The 17002-nt window shown below is 40.3% G+C and overlaps 2 protein-coding genes across 3 annotated transcripts; both read left to right on the top strand.

Annotated features, from left to right (window-relative positions):
- The first annotated feature begins 142 nt into the window (after positions 1-142).
- Positions 143-14408, top strand: LOC146573985 (limbin-like). Of its 2 annotated transcripts, XM_085273505.1 has the most exons (23): positions 144-676; positions 1358-1430; positions 1704-1885; positions 1991-2047; positions 2142-2328; positions 2426-2526; positions 2656-2721; positions 2866-3000; positions 3189-3328; positions 3502-3826; positions 4257-4496; positions 4675-4850; positions 5076-5235; positions 5354-5530; positions 5634-5932; positions 6221-6395; positions 7132-7275; positions 7489-7716; positions 7864-8096; positions 8175-8262; positions 8390-8565; positions 13538-13639; positions 13880-14408. In XM_085273505.1, exons 1-23 carry the CDS (start codon positions 452-454, stop codon positions 14274-14276), a joined length of 4086 nt encoding a protein of 1361 aa, XP_085129631.1. In that variant the 5' UTR covers positions 144-451; the 3' UTR covers positions 14277-14408. The 2 variants fall into 2 exon arrangements, with proteins under 2 accessions (XP_085129632.1, XP_085129631.1); XM_085273506.1 differs by lacking the exon at positions 2866-3000 and having other exon boundaries at positions 143-676.
- A 605-nt stretch (positions 14409-15013) lies between these two features.
- On the top strand, positions 15014-16725 carry LOC146573984 (cytokine-like protein 1). Its single transcript, XM_085273504.1, has 4 exons — positions 15014-15216; positions 15301-15345; positions 15659-15805; positions 15904-16725. The coding sequence occupies exons 1-4, from the start codon at positions 15070-15072 to the stop codon at positions 16003-16005; spliced, it is 441 nt and encodes a 146-aa protein (XP_085129630.1). The 5' UTR covers positions 15014-15069; the 3' UTR covers positions 16006-16725.
- Positions 16726-17002: the final 277 nt, after the last annotated feature.

Genomic DNA, 17002 nt, shown 5'->3' with positions numbered 1-17002 from the left:
GTAAGAGAAAAAAAGATTTCCAGCAAACTTAGAGTTTCTTAACATATGTGGTTTTTTTTCTAGCGCTATAAAAGTATTTGATTTTAGGCTGATATTTTATTTTGAAACCACAGACCGGAAACTATCCAGTGCACTTTGTTCCTCTTGACTTTCTTGGAGTTAAACAGTTCTTCCCAAGTTTTGGAGATGTTTTCCGAAGTTTTTCCGCAGTAGCGGTTATTATGAAGCTTGACTTTGTTTAGGTCTATAAATCGTTGAAACGGCGTAAGCCGTTTCTCCGTATATGTTAAAGTTCAAGGACGACGGTCTTGAGCACCGGAGACGCTGTTACATTAGGTGTTTCTCAAGAAAAGCTAGAGAAATGTTTTCGTCGCCACAGCACAGTGAAGTGCAGACACAATGTAGACAGTTAGCTAGCGGCTTCCCTCGGTGGTAGCACACCAAGTCACGAATGCTTCGGGTACACTTTACCGTGGAGAGGGTCGCAATATGTATATATTTCTTAAATATCGAAGTATCGTGTTTTGCTCCAGCCTTTTTATATTCACGTTGCGGTCCCGATGTAACAAGGCGCACCGGTGTTTTGGAGGACACAACTGGAAACCAGTCTTGTTATAACGGCACTGCCCTGAGTACATCATGGCACACAACATCTTCTTTCCCTGTGAAACATAGGGTGAGTTGCTCAGTGGTAAAAAAAAAAAAAAAAAAGCCAATGGTATTTGTTTAGCTGTCAGCTAGAAATTAAATTTAGCAACCAATAGATTGATTCACATCATCTAAATAAATTAACCGTTCTTTCGTAACAAACTCTTGTTTTTGTTTGTTTGTTGTTGTTGTTTTTACAGTTGCAGTCATAAGTTTACATCCACTCATCACGAGCTTGACTTTCATGGTAATTTGGGGGCTTTTAATGATTTCTATGAACTGGTGGAATGATGGTACCACTCCATCTTCAATGGCTCTAAAAAAACAAGAACTGTGTGCACAAGTTTGAATTTATGTTGGATTTTCTCTAATCCTTCTCCTTGGTGATCATGACTGACTACAACTGTTAGTTTCTTTTTAACACCATAAAAAGGATTTGTTTGATACCACTCATGGATTGATCAGTGCTCAGAACAATGGGAAAGTCCAAGGAACTCAGTGAAGATCTGAAAAGGAGAATTCTACCAAATCATTAAATATGTATGCAAGTATTCCACCCTTTAAAAAGAGCGGTGAAAATAAATAATTCAAAATTACCATGACAATCACTATCATGATGAGTGCATGTCAACCTCTGACCATAACTGCTGGCCATAACATAATTACATATTTAATATGTAATTACCTCTTAATGCTCTTATCCCATCAGATCCTTGCCAGTATGGATTCAATACAACATGACCCAGGCAGACAATCAGCAGACCCATTACTTAGAAAGGATGGTTTGTGCTTTTTCTTAGCCAATAACACAGAAAATAACTTTTAAAATAATGAAATAATATGCTGATTCAACTGTACATTACTCCATGATGTGAAAAATAATGTTTGGTTGTGCTTTTTTTGCCCACTTGTGTTGTTCATTTGAGTGTAAATTTCCATAATGAACGCTGTAATAGTTTTGCTTGGGGAATGTGTGATATACAGGCTCTCTTTCAGCTTTTGTAGCTGCTTTTTTCAAGCTGTTCAAGCACCATGTGTACACATTTACCTGACAGGTACAGTGGAAATTGGTGAGGCTAAAGCCTTTTTCGGGAGGGGACCTCTCGCATCTTCAGCTCCTGCTGGTCCGTGGGGACACTCTTTTTACTCTTCATTTTCCTATGTATCAAATGGCTTGCACCTCAGGAACAGCAGAAGCACCCTCACCCGATATAACCTGGGCCACTCGCTGCCTCAGGTATGTTTCTACATGATTATTACTAAACTATTCCAAAAAAATTGTGTTGGAAGAAACTAAATATATATTGTTTTGGGTTTTTTTTTCTTTTTTATAATCCTGCAGGTTCAGAGTGTAGTGCCTCCAGCTGCATTTGGAGTAAAATTTCACAAGTGTGCACAGGTACATCAACAATATTGAAAGAATTTAAAAATAAATGCACATTTAATGAACCAATTAACCTGATATAAATTTATTTTTCAATCATGTGACCAAGGTGAAGCTTGACACTGATCCCCCTCAGTTGACGTTCTTTCTGCTGGTTCGCAACGTGGGCCCTGTGGGTGGCACCAACCTATCTCAGGTGGCTATCCGGGACTCGATTTCAGGATTAGTACCTCTAAAATCTGAAGGCAGGGTTGTGGAAAGAGGCTACCAGACATTTGCCATTGAGTCGTTGTTGGGTATGTTTGGGAATGAGGATGTTTAAGAAGATTATTTTTAGCCAGACTATGTCTGCATGCTGCTTCGGCAGTTGATATGTTTATTTTGCTCACTTAGCTGGATCTCAAGTTGTTCTCAATTATACTGCTCACGTAAGGAGTCAAAAGAGCGAAGTCCTTGACCTTCCAGCTTTTCTCACCTTCTCTAATGCCTCACAGGTACTTTTTTCAATCTTCCTAATTGGCAACACTGTCAAACCAAAGCTTTCTAGATCCTAATTTGCAGGATAATAAGGTCATTTCCAGTCCTGTTAGCCTGGTTGTTTATTTTCTTTCTTGGTTCCACAGAATGATGTCAGCATGTTTGGCCCATTAAGGGCTAATCTAACGCTGAGGATGAATTCCACAGACAGGGTAAGTTTGGGGCAGCACCTTAATTTGTAACAAAATCTACATGACAGCATAAGTTGTTTATTGTTGTCATTTCTTCAGTGTTATATTTAGCGTGTTCATAAAAGGGACTTAATTGTAAGTGTGACATATAGGTCTCTCTTTTAGATCTATCCTAACCACGGTGTTCATTTTGCTGGATTTGTTGCTGGGTTCTTTGTCACCATGGTGCTGCTGCTGCTGGGGTTTCTGGCCATAAACGTGATAGGACTCAGAACTAGACTGAATCTTCTTCAAAAAAGGGTATCACAAGTTCATCTCTTAAACCTAAGGATAAAGTGTAATATTGACCATGAACAATTTAAATGCAGTTGCTATAACAGTGCTTAATGCTTATTGCAATATATTTCATTTGCATAGTAATGTCTGTATATGTTCTTTTGTTTTGTTCTTCATCTTCATTCTGCCGTATGGTGTTTCTTTTGCTTCAGAGAAACAGAAGTGATTCAGACCCTGAGTTTGCAGACTCCAACTTGAGTGAGACAGTCAAGGATGAGGCAACATTTGAAGACAAGATTGTGGACACCATGGTTCTGGAGGATCCACAGAACATGTACAGGGCTTTGGAAAAGTGAGTAGATCAGCCCAGCATGACTTAATTTCCATTAATGGAACAATACCAAAAAACAATTAGTACAAAAATGAATCGTTAATTGTGTTACTGTAAAGTTGTTCCTTTTTCTACATTATGTCAAAATCAATACCTGCACCTTATTCTGTTTATTGTGTGTTTTATCTCTTTAGTCTTGAAATGTCTTCACTGCTACATGCCACCAATAACCTGGAAGCCATCCGGATTCAGATTTACAAGGGGGTGATGTCCTCCTTGCTTGCCAGACTTCAATTTCAGGGCCAGGCCAGTGCTCAAGCCCAGGAGAGGCTGCTTAGTGTGCTTCACGGGCAGCTGCTAGGCATGGAGGGACGGCTCAAGGAGGAGCGAGGGGCTCGCATGGTTGCCTTGGCTGGTCAGTGTAACCTGGAGACTCGGGAAGAAATGGAAACAGAGCACTGCAGAGAGGCTGCTGAGAAGGCCCAGGCTGAGCTTCTGTGTCAACATGCAGATCAACAGGTAGTAACAATCTGTTTTTGCATTGTTAACTCTGCCAAGGATGTTAGCATTATGGGATTACACAAAAACTACTAGGTCAGTGTTTATGATATTGGACAAAGGAAGAAATCTGTTCTGAATCAAGGTGTGTATACTAGTTTTGTTTTTAACAGTTCAGTCACACTGGCAGCTGGTAGTGTAGTAGGGTGTAGGGCATCTACCGTAAAACTGCCAACTTAAACATGTAGAGCTATCTGCTGTGATGGGGGACCCCAGCCATCAAGGGCTGACTGAAATGTAATCGTTAAACCACTATGGCAGAGGCACCGCAAGTACAACAGCTGTTTTGGAATATGAAGGTTTCTATGAATAAAATAAATATAAACATGTGTTAGAAGAAAGATTTCATTTTCACAACTTTAAGATTAATTTTGAAATCTTGAAATCTCAGGAACTTCTTCAGTGTAGTGTCCTCCTGGAGAAGCTGCACAAGTTGAGCCAGAGTCAGCTTCAACGCATCTTATTGGTTCGTCATGAAGAGGCCTCAGCGAAGCTCCAGAGGCAGATCATTGAGTGGCGACGGGTGGAGCTGCACAAGATTTTCTCAGAGGAACTGGAGGAGGCCACCAGGATGGGAGAGTTGGAGAAGAGCACAGCCAAGAATCTTCAGCACGAATACTTTACTTGTCAGGTGAACAGTCAGAGCCTTTTGAGTTGGGTTATCATTTAATTGTCATGCCTGTTTAAAGAAAAATGTTGTGATATGCATACATCTACACTTGTGGTGAAACATTAACATGAAACACAAAGGACGTAAATAGTGATGACTTCATAAAGTTGTTGTTTTGTTTTTGTTTGTTTTTATCCAGGATCAGCTAGAGGAGGTGCTGGATGTAGTCCTTGCCAATCTGCGCTATGTGCTAGCTGAACGCAGCGCACAGAGGAAGTTTCTGGTGCACAGCCTCCACAGCCTTAACAGCCTGATTTCTGACACTTTCTCCAGCACCTCCAGCAACTTGGACAGCTGGTTCACTTACATCAGGGGGTTGGTGCCAATTTAAAAAAAACACAAATGTTCCTGCGTCTTAATAAAAAAATAACTGAAACATGTCTGGTAATCATGTGATATATACAAAACAAAATATGCAGTATCTAAAAGTTCAGGGACATAAATGCTCTAGTGTTTTTAAAAATCTTGTTGATATCTACAAATACAAGTACACTATGCTAGAGTTGTTTCACTGTGGTACTCTGCTCCCTTCTCCACCAGAGGGAGCAAACTGCCTGCAGTGCAGGTCGACCACCTACAGGAGAAGGCTCAGAAAGAGCTGGTGATGCTGAGACAGAGACTGGATGAGGCACTGAAGCAGGAGAGGAGAGCCATGCATTGTGGACTGATTAAGAAGAGGAGGGAGCTCATATCTGACATGGTGAGCAAAAGTGGATATACACAGGTCTCTGCATTTATTCATTGTAACTGATGTCAAAAATATGTTTTGCAAGGTATTTCCGTTTGAAAAATGAAATCCTTTTTTTTGCCTTGTCCAGGTGACGGTCCACAAACAGAGACAGAAGGACCTGTCGAACATGTGCAAGGGTCTGGAGGGAGGGATAGAGGTAGGACAGCATCTGCACTGTTGGCAGAATTTACTGACAGCTCACAGCTTGGAGCTAGCAGAGCTTATCAACAACCTGGATGAGGAAGCTGCTGCAGACATCCGCAAGGTGCCACACTCAGACTTCACATCACTTTGTGTGTCAATTTTCTCCTGTGAGACATGAAGTTGCATAAATATGAAGTGAGGTTGGTCTCATACCTGTTCTTTAGATCACCATGCGTGTGATCCAGGGTGCCATAGCAGACATCAAAGCCATCCAGCCTTCTGCAGCTCAGGCTGTATTAGCCCTCTTGCCTCCAGGAGAGCAAGACTTTCCACTGCAGATGGAACCAGGGCAAGGATCAGGACAGGGAGCGAGTGCTCTCCTGGTGGGTCAGGAAAGACTGCACCAGGAAGGCAAGGCAGCCTTGCGTATCCTCAGCTCCACCAGGGAGGCTCTGAAGGAAGACATGGAGAAAGAGCTACAGGAGCAGAAGGCACTTAGGACACGCTGCAAAGATTTCTTCAGGTCAGTGAGGCAATTTTACTGATTTCAGAAACTAAAGATTGTGTATGCGGTCCCAGTAGAAGATGGAAAATCAAAGAAAGAAACAACAAACTGGTTCCACAGGTTTAGGATGATAGCAGGTGGGAATTCTTAAAGCAGCTGCAATGGTAGCAGATGCCACACACTGTTTACTTCCAAGGAACTTTTTATCTTTTATAAATAATATATACATTGGATAATGCTACCCAGTAAGTTTAGAAGAGTCAAGCTGGTTCACCTGTCACATTTCTCTTTTCCTTTCTATCATAGGTGTTTGTGTTTGTCCCAGCTAACTCTGTCTGAAGATGACAGGCTAAAGATGAAACTGGAGTTTCAGAAATGTCTTTCTGTGATAGATCGCTGTCTGGTGATGCCACACGCTGTCGCCAGAACTAAACTTCTGTGTGCTCTGGCAGCTTGGAGGAAGGAGAGCGAGAAACAGATGGTGCATATATAATCACATGTTACTCATTTTAAATGCTCTTAAAATGTTGCTGTATAGAATTGCATATTGTACTGATTGTCATTCATTTCATAGTTTGAAAAAAAGTTCGTGCTACCCTGAATTGGAAAGTGGATGGATTGGGTGGGGGGCTTTTTCCTGCCTTATTCACTAAACTTAAAATTAAATCAACAATGCCGTCATAGATTTCTCCCCCTCTTCTTTTAAAAGGCATTAGCTAAAGCAGTATGGCTAAACAATTTAGCTTCTTTGCACTGCAGTTTTTCAACTGCTGGCAATGCTCTGAATTAAATTTCCCTGGGAAACGCTGATCAAAGCATGCATCGTTTTATGGAGGCATGTAATGTGGTGGTAAAGCAAGTACTCATCTCATTTTCATCACCAGGCCTTTATGCATTTTGGTATTGATAAGTTCTTTTGAGTCAGTTCGTGGCATTTTTCCCATGGGAAATTTTTTTCCCATGTTTATTCAGTATGCATTAATATCTTCTTGTTTTTGAATCTCTTTATAATATTCTTAAGGTAACTCAAAGTAAGAAACTGACCAGTGGAAAACCACACTGCTGTAATCCTCAATTGTGTGGCTGCTGGATGAGTGTACATTGTTATTGAGAAATTATAAAGGGGATCCACAGAGTGGCTTCATTTCTGATCACGTCATGACATTTAGCTTGGAGTTCTTTCCCAACCACCTTCCGGATACTGTGGCTTTTTGCAGATGAATCCACAATCCAAGGGGAAAACCAGTGAGGCCAGACAGAAAGCAGACACATCCGACCTGCAACTTTTCCAGAAAAAGCTTAAGGATAGGATTCAACTATATGAGAGGGAGAAGGAGATGGAGAGCAGTATAATGAGCAAGGTATAGCTGTTTCCTAAAACCTTGATAATTTATTTTTAAGTTTATTTATTATCATCCTGTATTTTTACAGCATGTTAAAGTGATCCAGGAAATTCACAGAGCAAAGAAAACCAGAAGTCTTGAAGACAGTTTGAGTTTAACATCACAATTGTGCATCAGTAGGTTTTGAGTTTATACCAGATGACTGAAAATCATCCATTCTCAATATGGCAGGTGTTGGAGGAGATGAAGCATGAGAGAGAAGATGATCTGCACTCTCAGGCAGACAGCCTGGCTGTGCAAATGGCTATCGTCCATTACCAGAAGGCTGAGAGGCGAGCCAAAGTTTTGGAGACCTGCAGAGCAATGCTGACTCTCCATAGCCTGCTTGTTCAACAGCTCAAAGAAAGGAAGCATTTGGAGAGACAAGACATGGCTCAGAGTATACAAAGCCACTGCTTGGTAGGTAGTATCTGACTTGTGTGCGGTAGCTGCTTCTCTCCTGAAGCCTATAAATTTTCATTCTGTGAAATTTTTCATTTTTATCTTTAATTATTGGGTTTCTTCTGAGACTTGGTTATTTGAAGGTCACTTTGACTTTTGCCACAGGGCCTAGAGGAAGCAGAGCAACAGCTTCAGGAGGAAAGAACAACGTTGGACAGCCTGCAAATGTCTCAGCCCACTATAAAGTCAAGTAAAACACATCAGGACGACTCTGGTGTGGGAGATGAGAACTGTGAGCAAGAAACCGTGTTTCAGTTGCAGACAGATTGCAGGATGGGGGCCATCCTTCAGGATGCACTTTATAAGCGTGAGCAGGTTACTTCACTGATGGCTGAGAGGTAAGCTATTATTCAGCATTATTTAGAGAGCAATGAGGACTTTGGGGGTATTGATATAAGCCATTCTGATGTTTTCAGGTTTCACTTAATGACTGCCAAGAGTCAAAGCATGGAAGATTTAAAAGAACAAATGGAGCTCAAGAGACTGTATGCAAACTGTGACCAGGTCTCAGGTTTTTTTTCCCATGATAAGTGTTTGGATAATATGTGTAATAAAAGCAATCAAAACTTTGTACCAGTTAGTTCAGACAAAATGTGGGCTAACGAATACTCTGCACTGCTCTTCGTTACAGGATCTGGACTTTGCATCTCAGCTGGTCAAGCGGTGTCATGTGTCTACCGAGGTTCTCCTGGAGGCCCTACGTCTCCTTCTCCCAACCCTGCCTGAAAGTGAACTCCTTTCAATCAGTGATGCCCTGTGCCCCAAGCAGCACCCTCCCTCAGGGTCTGCAGAACAGGAACACCCAGGGTAAGAACCAGGTTCTGAGTTTCTATCCTTTTATAAGAATCTGGAGGTTCATACGTCATCTGTCAACAGTGTTCAGTGCGTTTGACTTATGAGAGTGAATCTTATTATATTGTAACAGTAAATAGAGTTCTGTCAAAGAGATAATCAACTTTTTTTTCCTGAAGGAATATCTGAACAGAATAACATAACCACTACAGTTTGCTAGGGAAAAGGGAAGTAATGTAAATGAGCCGGTAGAAATGGTTGACAACAAAATTGCAATCTTTAATGAGTGAAATTAATACATATGCTAAGAACAAACGGAGCAGAAAACACAATGAAAGAACTTTTGTGTTTTCATTGATTTTGGAAATGGTGTCTTTCCAGCAACCTTATAGATTTATTCATTACTTCATACGATTTTTCATGAAGTCATACTTCACTGACTTGTTGCAGTTCTGTGCCTGGGCATGGTTAGTGATCACACTATGGGTATACTGCATCAGGGCATGCTACTCTTAACCATTATCAGGCACTGTACACAGCAATCACTGCACACAGCTGGACTTTGGAGGTCAAACGTGCTCAGGCTTTGTAGGATACCTATAATGAGTACATCCTAAGAGCCTGGGGGCTCTCTTAAGCAGGTGAGTAAATTACAGATTCAGTCTGATTCACACATGAGGCTGGGACACTGGTTCAGTCCAGCACAAGGACCAATGGAGTAGATGACTCACAAGAAAGCAACAGAATATCAAGTGCAGCCACTAATCTTGATTGAGCAATAAAACTTATAAATTTTTTATCAGGGCAATAACATTAGACGGTGAAGTTCTTTGAGGAAATTTAAATTGGACATATTGGAGCATAATGCTATTAGTTTGACTCTTGGCTTAATCTATTATAGCTGTGCAGTATTTAATGTGTGTCATGCTCTTTTACTGAAACTCTAAAGATTGTTTGTTCCTTGTTTAGCTGAGTGATTTAATGAAGTTAAATGAAGTTAGATGAAATTACTTCTCATCATTTTTAAGTTGGGTCTCCAGCATACATAACCTGCATGCAACAACAAGTTGGTCTAGTCTTGCTAAGGAAATGATAATGTTTTGTTTTTCTTTTTTTCTTTCTGCTAGTACACAGCCAGTCTCAACAGTTCAAGTTCTGTTTTTTTAAGAAAATATATTTGAAGTCTCTTATTTGAGAAGAAACAAAACTCTGTGTTTCCCCAGCAGCCAGTTGAAACACAACCATCTCTGCGTATTGTCTTAAATGTAAATAATAACAAAAGCTGTTTTCCCTGAGCCAAGATAAAGAGATAAATGATTTTACTCATCATTTAATTTCCCCTCTTGTCCTGGTGCACTGGAACAGTTTTGTGTGCACCCCGCTGAGTCTGGATTGTTTTACTGATGAATGATGCCTCATGCTTTGGATCTGAGCTTCTGGCCAAAGGACAAGGGAGTGAAAAGTTTGGAACAATATGCAAGACGTGTGTTTTTCTTTTCATTAGTTCTTTTGTTTCTGCTTTTTGTTTGGAGAATGGAGTTCACCAATTCTTAACAGCTGTTTTAGTTTTATTGAAAAGAGAATTCATGTATATAGTATTGTTTAATTTTAACAGTGACTATTATATTCATTTTTAGCTCCCTATTTTATTCGCTGGACTGTGCTACAGTAGCTTTGCGTGATTTACAGTTCAAAATAATTCTTGCTGGGCCTTTAGTGCTGCTCCTCTGTCTGAAAGAAGCCCTTTCAGCTCTTCTCCCTTTAAGACCATCATCCAAGAAGCCAGCGCTCTTTCCATTGGCTGCCCCTCATAAACACGGCAGATAGGCGGGACTTGTGTGCTCCAAGCCAAAACTGTGTTCTTGAGAGCCATATTAGAAATATATGCTCGCACTAACATAATTCAGAGTACCAAAAATGATCTGAAATCTGATTTTTTGACTCATATTTAAATATTATTTATACACACATATAGTCTGTGAACTCCTGTTTTGAAGAGTTGGTAGTTATGTCTGCTGTTCTGAGGACAAATGTCTCCCTTGATTTGTCAGTGTCCTTTGCTAATTTGGACACTAATATAAAGCAATCAGGTTGCTCCAAAGTGGTCAGGCTTTAAATTTCCCTCTATCCAATACCACAGTTTGCTTTAATACACTGCAAAAAAGCAAATGTTGACAAAACTCAAAATACTGAGGCAGCTTGGTTCAATGGCTGTCTTGAGTTTTCTTGGCTTTTCACTGTTCATGTTGATTTTAGACTTTCATGTTGAAACAGCAGTTTTGGCAACTTGAAAATCACCTTATTCATCATAATATACCTACAGTGTAGGAGAATTATTTGAGGACTTGTCATAGCATGCTGTATTAAATCCATAGGTAGGTGTTCAGAGGTTCTGTCCATGCCATCTGCTCGCTGCATAGCTAATGTACCACATATAGTCCCCCCATTACAAAACCCTGTTGATGACTCATTTGCATTTTGACAGATATTGTCTATGAAGTGTCACAAGTACAGAGAAACCAGAAGACTTGCACTGTTTACTGTCAAAATAAAGACTGCCTGAGGGATATACAGGGTCTTTGCCTGGTTTTAGCAGGAGATTAATGTTTGCAGAATTCATATTTGATGGAAGTCTGCCCTTTTCTTTAATTTCCAACAGCGTTCTGTAGAAAACTGGTGCTAGAATCGACCAGAATTCTTTGTAGAATTCTGCAGGAAAGCCATCTGGACCTGGAGCCTTATTATTGTGCATACTTATCAGGGCTTCCTGGAGTTCACCTGGTGTCAGTGGTGAATCCAGTGCCATTGCTTGAGTGTCCAATAATTTTGGAAGAGTTATGTTGTCCAAAAACTGATCAATTTCTTTTTTAGATGGGTTTATTTGTGGTGAATACAACGTTTTATAGAAATCCCTGAAAATGTTGTTTATTTGTATTGGATCATATAATGTGTTCCCAGATGAATCTTGAACAGCACATATAGTTGTTTTTTCTTTATTTATTTTTAGCTGGTTTGCTAGAAATTGACCGGATTTATTACCATGTTCATAATTTTGTAGGCGTAGTCTTTGTACTAAGAATTTTGTTTTTTTATCAATTATCTCATTTAATTCTAGTTTTGTTTTGCGTATTTTGTTCAATGTTTCCTGATCTTGGTGGGACGCGTAGGCTTCTTCTAGTGATTTGATGTTTTTTTCTAATTCCTGAATATTTTTGTTTTCTTTTTTCTTTTTGTGTGATGAGAAAGAAATTATTTTACCTCTCATCACAGCTTTCCCTGCTTCCCATAGAACAGAAGCTGATGTTTCGGGAGTGTCATTATAGTTCAAATATGAAGTCCACTCTTTTTTAAAATATTTAATAAAGTCTTCATCTTTAAGTAGTGATATATTAAATCTCCAGTTTTTTCTTGGCGTAGTATTATTCTTGTGCATTAGTGTTAAAGATACAGGACCATGATCGCTGACAGCTATAGGGTGAATCTCAGTGTCTGAAATGTCGTTCAGCAGTGAGCTGCTGACCAAAAAATAATCCAGACGAGAGTAGGAGTGATGGACATGTGAGAAAAAAGTATATTCCTTACTGGTGGGGTGAAGGGAGCGCCATGCATCGCAAAGACCAAAGTCGCTCATATACTGTTTGATTATATTTGTGGACTGCCAATTACGCTGAGTTCCCGCTGTATTGAGCCTATCCATGTCTTCATTTAGTCCAAGGTTGAGGTCACCTCCAAGAACAAGTGTGCCATCTAAGTGTTCAGAGAGTGCACTGAAAAAACCGTGAAAGAATGAGGGATCATCAACATTTGGACCATATACACTTGCAATACATAGCTTTTTTATCACGTATAGATAGTTTAATGATTAAGAATCTGCCCTCTGGATCTATAACTGTATCGAGTATTGTGAAATTAATATTTTTATGTATTAAAATTGCTGCTCCCCTTTGTCTAGAATTATAACAAGCTGAGAACACATTAGGAAACTCAGGTGTTTTAAGTTCATTCGAACCTCTAAGAGGTCTGTGGGTCTCTTGTAATAGGACAACATCTGCCTGTAGTTTTTTGAGTTGGTTAAATATTTTTAACCTCTTTTCTCTGGAGCCAGCTCCATTTATATTCCATGTAATGAACCTCAGTGTACCCATAGATGTTTGTGTATAACTAGGGATGTATGCTGTGTGCGTCGCTTAGACAGGTGGAGAGAATACGTCACTTGTTCATAAATAAAGAGAAGGAGAGAGAGAAAAAATGTGTGGCGAGATGCTCCCTGAGTCTGACTTTGTGTATGCATAGTTACTAATATGAGTAGGCTTGGCTTAAGTGTGTGTGTATCTTATATGACTGTGTGCGCTGTCTGACTGATGTAAATGTGCTGCCGTTGAGCGCATGGTGCGTATGTGTCGAAATAAAGGATGTTTGTGGATGAGTGTCGAAGCAGGTGATCGAGGCAGTGAAAGGAATAAAGAAAGAAACCAAGGACAGGGGTGAGCAGCATAAAACCAAGAGGGGGAAAAGAGAGGAGGAAAAAAAAAAAAAAAAACGAGAAGAAAAAAAAAACAGAAACAAAACGTAAACATTCCAATTCAGTTTGGTAAAGTAAATCCGTTGGGCATCTTTCTTTGCCTTTAGACAACAATTCTGATGGCAAAAGAGCCAAACGGGACAGGCCAAAAAAAATAAAAATAAAGACTGCCTACCTAAGACCGACTCTGTGTTTTGAAGGCAATCTTAAAAATATAGTAATTCTCCTAAAGGTTTTTTCAGTTAGACTTATCCGGATTTATTAATTAAACTTCCCAGCTTAACATGTTGTACCCTACTACGAAGGAGATAAAATATTTAATCATTTTTCTCTAAATGTGAGATTACAAAACTGATGAATTGTTGCAGTGTGTGAATAGTTAGGAATTGTTTTATTAAACCAGTTGTCTGCAGACTTTGTAAAGCAGCTGACAGTTTTGTATTCTGTTGGTGACTTTTTGTTTAGGTGTGCTGAGGAGCTGAACAGAGTTCTTCCTGTGAAACTGAGAGAAGATGTGGTGCATAAAAATATGCTGAATATTCCAAGTTGTGCTTTGGATAAAGAGGGGTGAGTTAAACACATTTCTTTGTTCTTCTACCAACCACCATATAAAGACTTCATGTTACACCACAGCCAAGGCTAATTTGTAGTTTAGTGGTCACCAGATATTACTGTCAGATCCTTAAATTGAAGTGAAATGTGCCTGTCGGATTGCATGGTTTGGCTGCGGTGACCACACGCATGAGGTAAGCGCGTTAACACTCTAGTCCTGCTAACAAAAGCTCCTTTGTCCTCCAAATCTCACAGACTCCAGGAAAAGAGGCAAAGTCTGATGGAAAAACTGCTCCCCAGGTCCGGTCTTGTGCTTCAAGGGGATACTGCACCGCTGCTGACTAAGGAGAAGGGAAAGAAGAACAGCTGTAGCAAAGCACAGCAGCCACTTTATAAATCTGGGCTGCCTGTTAAAGAGCAGCAGAGCGACAGTGGAAGAGAAGAAGTTGTGGACACGGTAAAGGAAGCAGAGGAACACACGCCTTCAGCCTCTGCTTGCTGTGCGCCGGGGAGCCCAGCAACCGGGGAAAAGCTGTTTGTTTTCCGGGATCCACCTGAATCATGTAACAGTGTAGATGTCCCAAATAGAAAAAGGAAGAGGAATTTCCTCAATCTGAAGAAAGGTTCAGTGGCCCCAACAAACCTACCTTGAAATTTGTCTTGCCTTTTGTATTATTTTTTTTAATGAGGATGGTATTTTATATATGATCATGCTCCAAAAAATCTGGTACTTCAAAGTGTTTATATGATCTGACTTTGTTTTATTTTTTAATAAAATCAGCTGGCTTAAGTTGTTTCCAGTCATTTCTCCCTGTCTTCTCAATAATTCAGATTGCTAATAAGCTGGTCAGAAATGACTGGTTGAGTAATAAATTGTTATGTTGTCCTAAACATCTTCCCAAAAGGCAAAACTTCACTAATCAATAATAGGAGAAAGGAACATGCCAAAGTGAAACCTTGTAGCTGTGTGTTAATGAGAAAGCTGCTACTTTCAAACATCTGTGTTAAAAGCCCTACATTGGACAAACGGATACAAAGTTTCCAAACACGCTCACACCTGTGATTTCTACTAATGAACTTCGTGACTGCAGGTCAGATGATTTAACGTACAAAGTGGCTGACTTTAGTCTTTGATTAATAGTTCTCCTTAATATCTTGCTTTTATGTAATGACGGGCAGTAGGACAGAAAACACCGCAAAATCCGTCCGCCCATTGTCAGCAGGGAGAAATCAGTCACCGCTGCTATTTAGACATGGCTGATTTGCTCTCCACAACGCAGAAGATCCCAAATGTCTTTTTGGGGTTTTTTTGTGTGAGCTGTGCTGCTCCTCCACGTCATCCTACGTGTTTTTTTTCTTCCACTCCATCCTTAAAACAGCAGCCGGCCCTCCTCTGTACTACTTGACAGCCTCTACCAGTCCAGTCCTGCAGAGCGTTATCCGACATGAAGCTGGGACTCGCAGCTCTCCTGTGCCTCTCCAGCCTCGTGTGGCTGTCGGAGTGCACACCTCCGACCTGCTACTCCAGAGCTCTCGACCTGAGCAAAGAAATCATGATGCTGCTGGATAAAATACACACTTCTCATCGCACGGTAAGAGAGTCTACGTTTGTGGCGCTTTTGGCATCTTGATGCCACCAGTTATTTAACTCAACTCTCATGTTTGCTGGGTTGCAGAAAACATGTGCTGAGATTCTGCCTGCCATCTTCCTGGACGTGCATGTAAGTTGTTAATTTTTTAAATGTTCAATTTTCTCTTACTGTATAATTTCCCAGTAAATGAAGCGCTAAATGTATCAATTTAATACAAAATCAACTGACTAATTTAGCTGTTAAACTGGCAGACGACAAATATTTCCTGTGGCAAATTTGTACAGTTTGGATATGTGCATTGAGAATGCCCGAGGCACAAAATCTTAAGCTTTGATTTGACCTGATGTGCAAATGTTTGCAGTTTGACAGCTGCGCTGTGCAAAAGAAAAAAAAAAGTATTTCTCTTGGAGATTGAATGTAAATACTTGTTTCATGACTCCAGAACTCCTGCATCACTACCAAGCTCCGTGACTTTCTTTACGTGGTGTTGAACCATCCCAACCAGTACTGCAGAGAGAAACCCAGAATGGTTCTGCTGAAGCGCAAAATCCAGAACCTTTACAGCATCATCACCAGAATCTGTTATCGGGTAAGCACTCCGCAGTGTGTGTGGGTTTCTTTTTGAGCTTTTATGTTTTCAAGTAGAGCAGCTACACCACATGTTTCTTGTTTCTTGTTTCTTGGCAGGACTTGGTGTTTTTCACAGACGACTGCCAGGCTATTGATACTGGAAACACCAGTCCTTACTATGCAGAGGACAGGCTTCAGCTGCTCCAAGAGGACAGATGATCAACAAAAACACAGATATCCGGGCATACGCTGCTGTTACATTCATATAAATACCACAGTAACAACACGTAGAATGGTAGAACATGCACCATAAACACCACATACTAAAGTGTATCAGATGCAGCATAAACACATCGTAAGGCTTTGGTAGTGCACGCAGTGCTGCTTCACACTGTACCCAGTTGGGTACACACTCATGTTATTGGACATGCATGGCTACATTCCAGCAAGGAGTGCAGAACTTTCCACAGGAAATTTGCTGAATGCCAACCATGCCGATGAAAACCTTGAAATAACAAACCAAGGGAGCCAGCCTTAACCGCTGCTTACTTACCAGGGCTGATCAAAGCTCCGCGTGTCATTAAGAGAAATATATCGTTGTTGTCGCAACCTGTAGCCTGACAAACATGTATTTGAGGGAGCACTGTAACGCATTTTGTAAACATCTGAAGACCTGAACATGGTGGGGAAAGTGTTATGCAAGAAATAGATATCTAAGCCATGCTTGTACAGTATGTTCCTTCTGATAGGGTTTGAAATAGTTGTGTCAGTTCTGCTGCTTGTACTCATGCTGAATGAATATCATGGATCAACGGCATTAAGCAGACTGAATGTAAAATAACAGATGTATCACTGTCAGAGAGAGAAACTCACTGCCTTTTATGAGTACTTACCCATGATTACCCACATATGCAATAAACCCTCTCTTTATGTGTCAGAGTTCATGCCCTTGTTGATTTGTTCTTCAGAGTTATTAAAAAAATGTCTGCCAGTTGTTTTTGGAAAGAAGGGATTATAAAAACAAAAAGAAAAGAACTGGAGGGTGAGTCAGCAGAGGAGCCCTCCCTGAAAACATTATTCATACTCTTAACTTATTTTTCATTCAGCTCTTATTGATTAATTTAACTTAATTAGAAAGCTTTTTGTTTTTTATTTAAAGCTGTTCTGTATTGAGTTACCACTGTGTCATTTGTCTCTTCAGTAAGCGGTGAATGTG

Source organism: Mchenga conophoros, linkage group LG5 (genome assembly GCF_057382185.1).
Source record: "Mchenga conophoros isolate Kocher_MC1m ecotype Shallow Benthic linkage group LG5, M_conophoros_male_GT1.1, whole genome shotgun sequence".
Classification (NCBI taxonomy): Eukaryota; Metazoa; Chordata; class Actinopteri; order Cichliformes; family Cichlidae; genus Mchenga; species Mchenga conophoros.
The sequence above is the reverse complement of the archived record's forward strand: the minus strand, read 5'-3'. Positions and strand labels throughout refer to the sequence as shown.

What these genes read in the sequence shown, in the direction of transcription:
- LOC146573985 (XM_085273505.1), top strand. Translation starts at nt 452, where the DNA reads ATGCTTCGGGTACACTTTACCGTGGAGAGGGTCGCAATATGTATATAT. An exon ending in GGATGAATTCCACAGACAGG is followed by an intron (nt 2,722 to 2,865) that starts GTAAGTTTGGGG and finishes TCTCTCTTTTAG; the next exon opens with ATCTATCCTAACCACGGTGT. An exon ending in ACTTCACTGATGGCTGAGAG is followed by an intron (nt 8,097 to 8,174) that starts GTAAGCTATTAT and finishes TGATGTTTTCAG; the next exon opens with GTTTCACTTAATGACTGCCA.
- LOC146573984 (XM_085273504.1), top strand. Translation starts at nt 15,070, where the DNA reads ATGAAGCTGGGACTCGCAGCTCTCCTGTGCCTCTCCAGCCTCGTGTGG. An exon ending in TACACACTTCTCATCGCACG is followed by an intron (nt 15,217 to 15,300) that starts GTAAGAGAGTCT and finishes GCTGGGTTGCAG; the next exon opens with AAAACATGTGCTGAGATTCT. An exon ending in TCACCAGAATCTGTTATCGG is followed by an intron (nt 15,806 to 15,903) that starts GTAAGCACTCCG and finishes GTTTCTTGGCAG; the next exon opens with GACTTGGTGTTTTTCACAGA.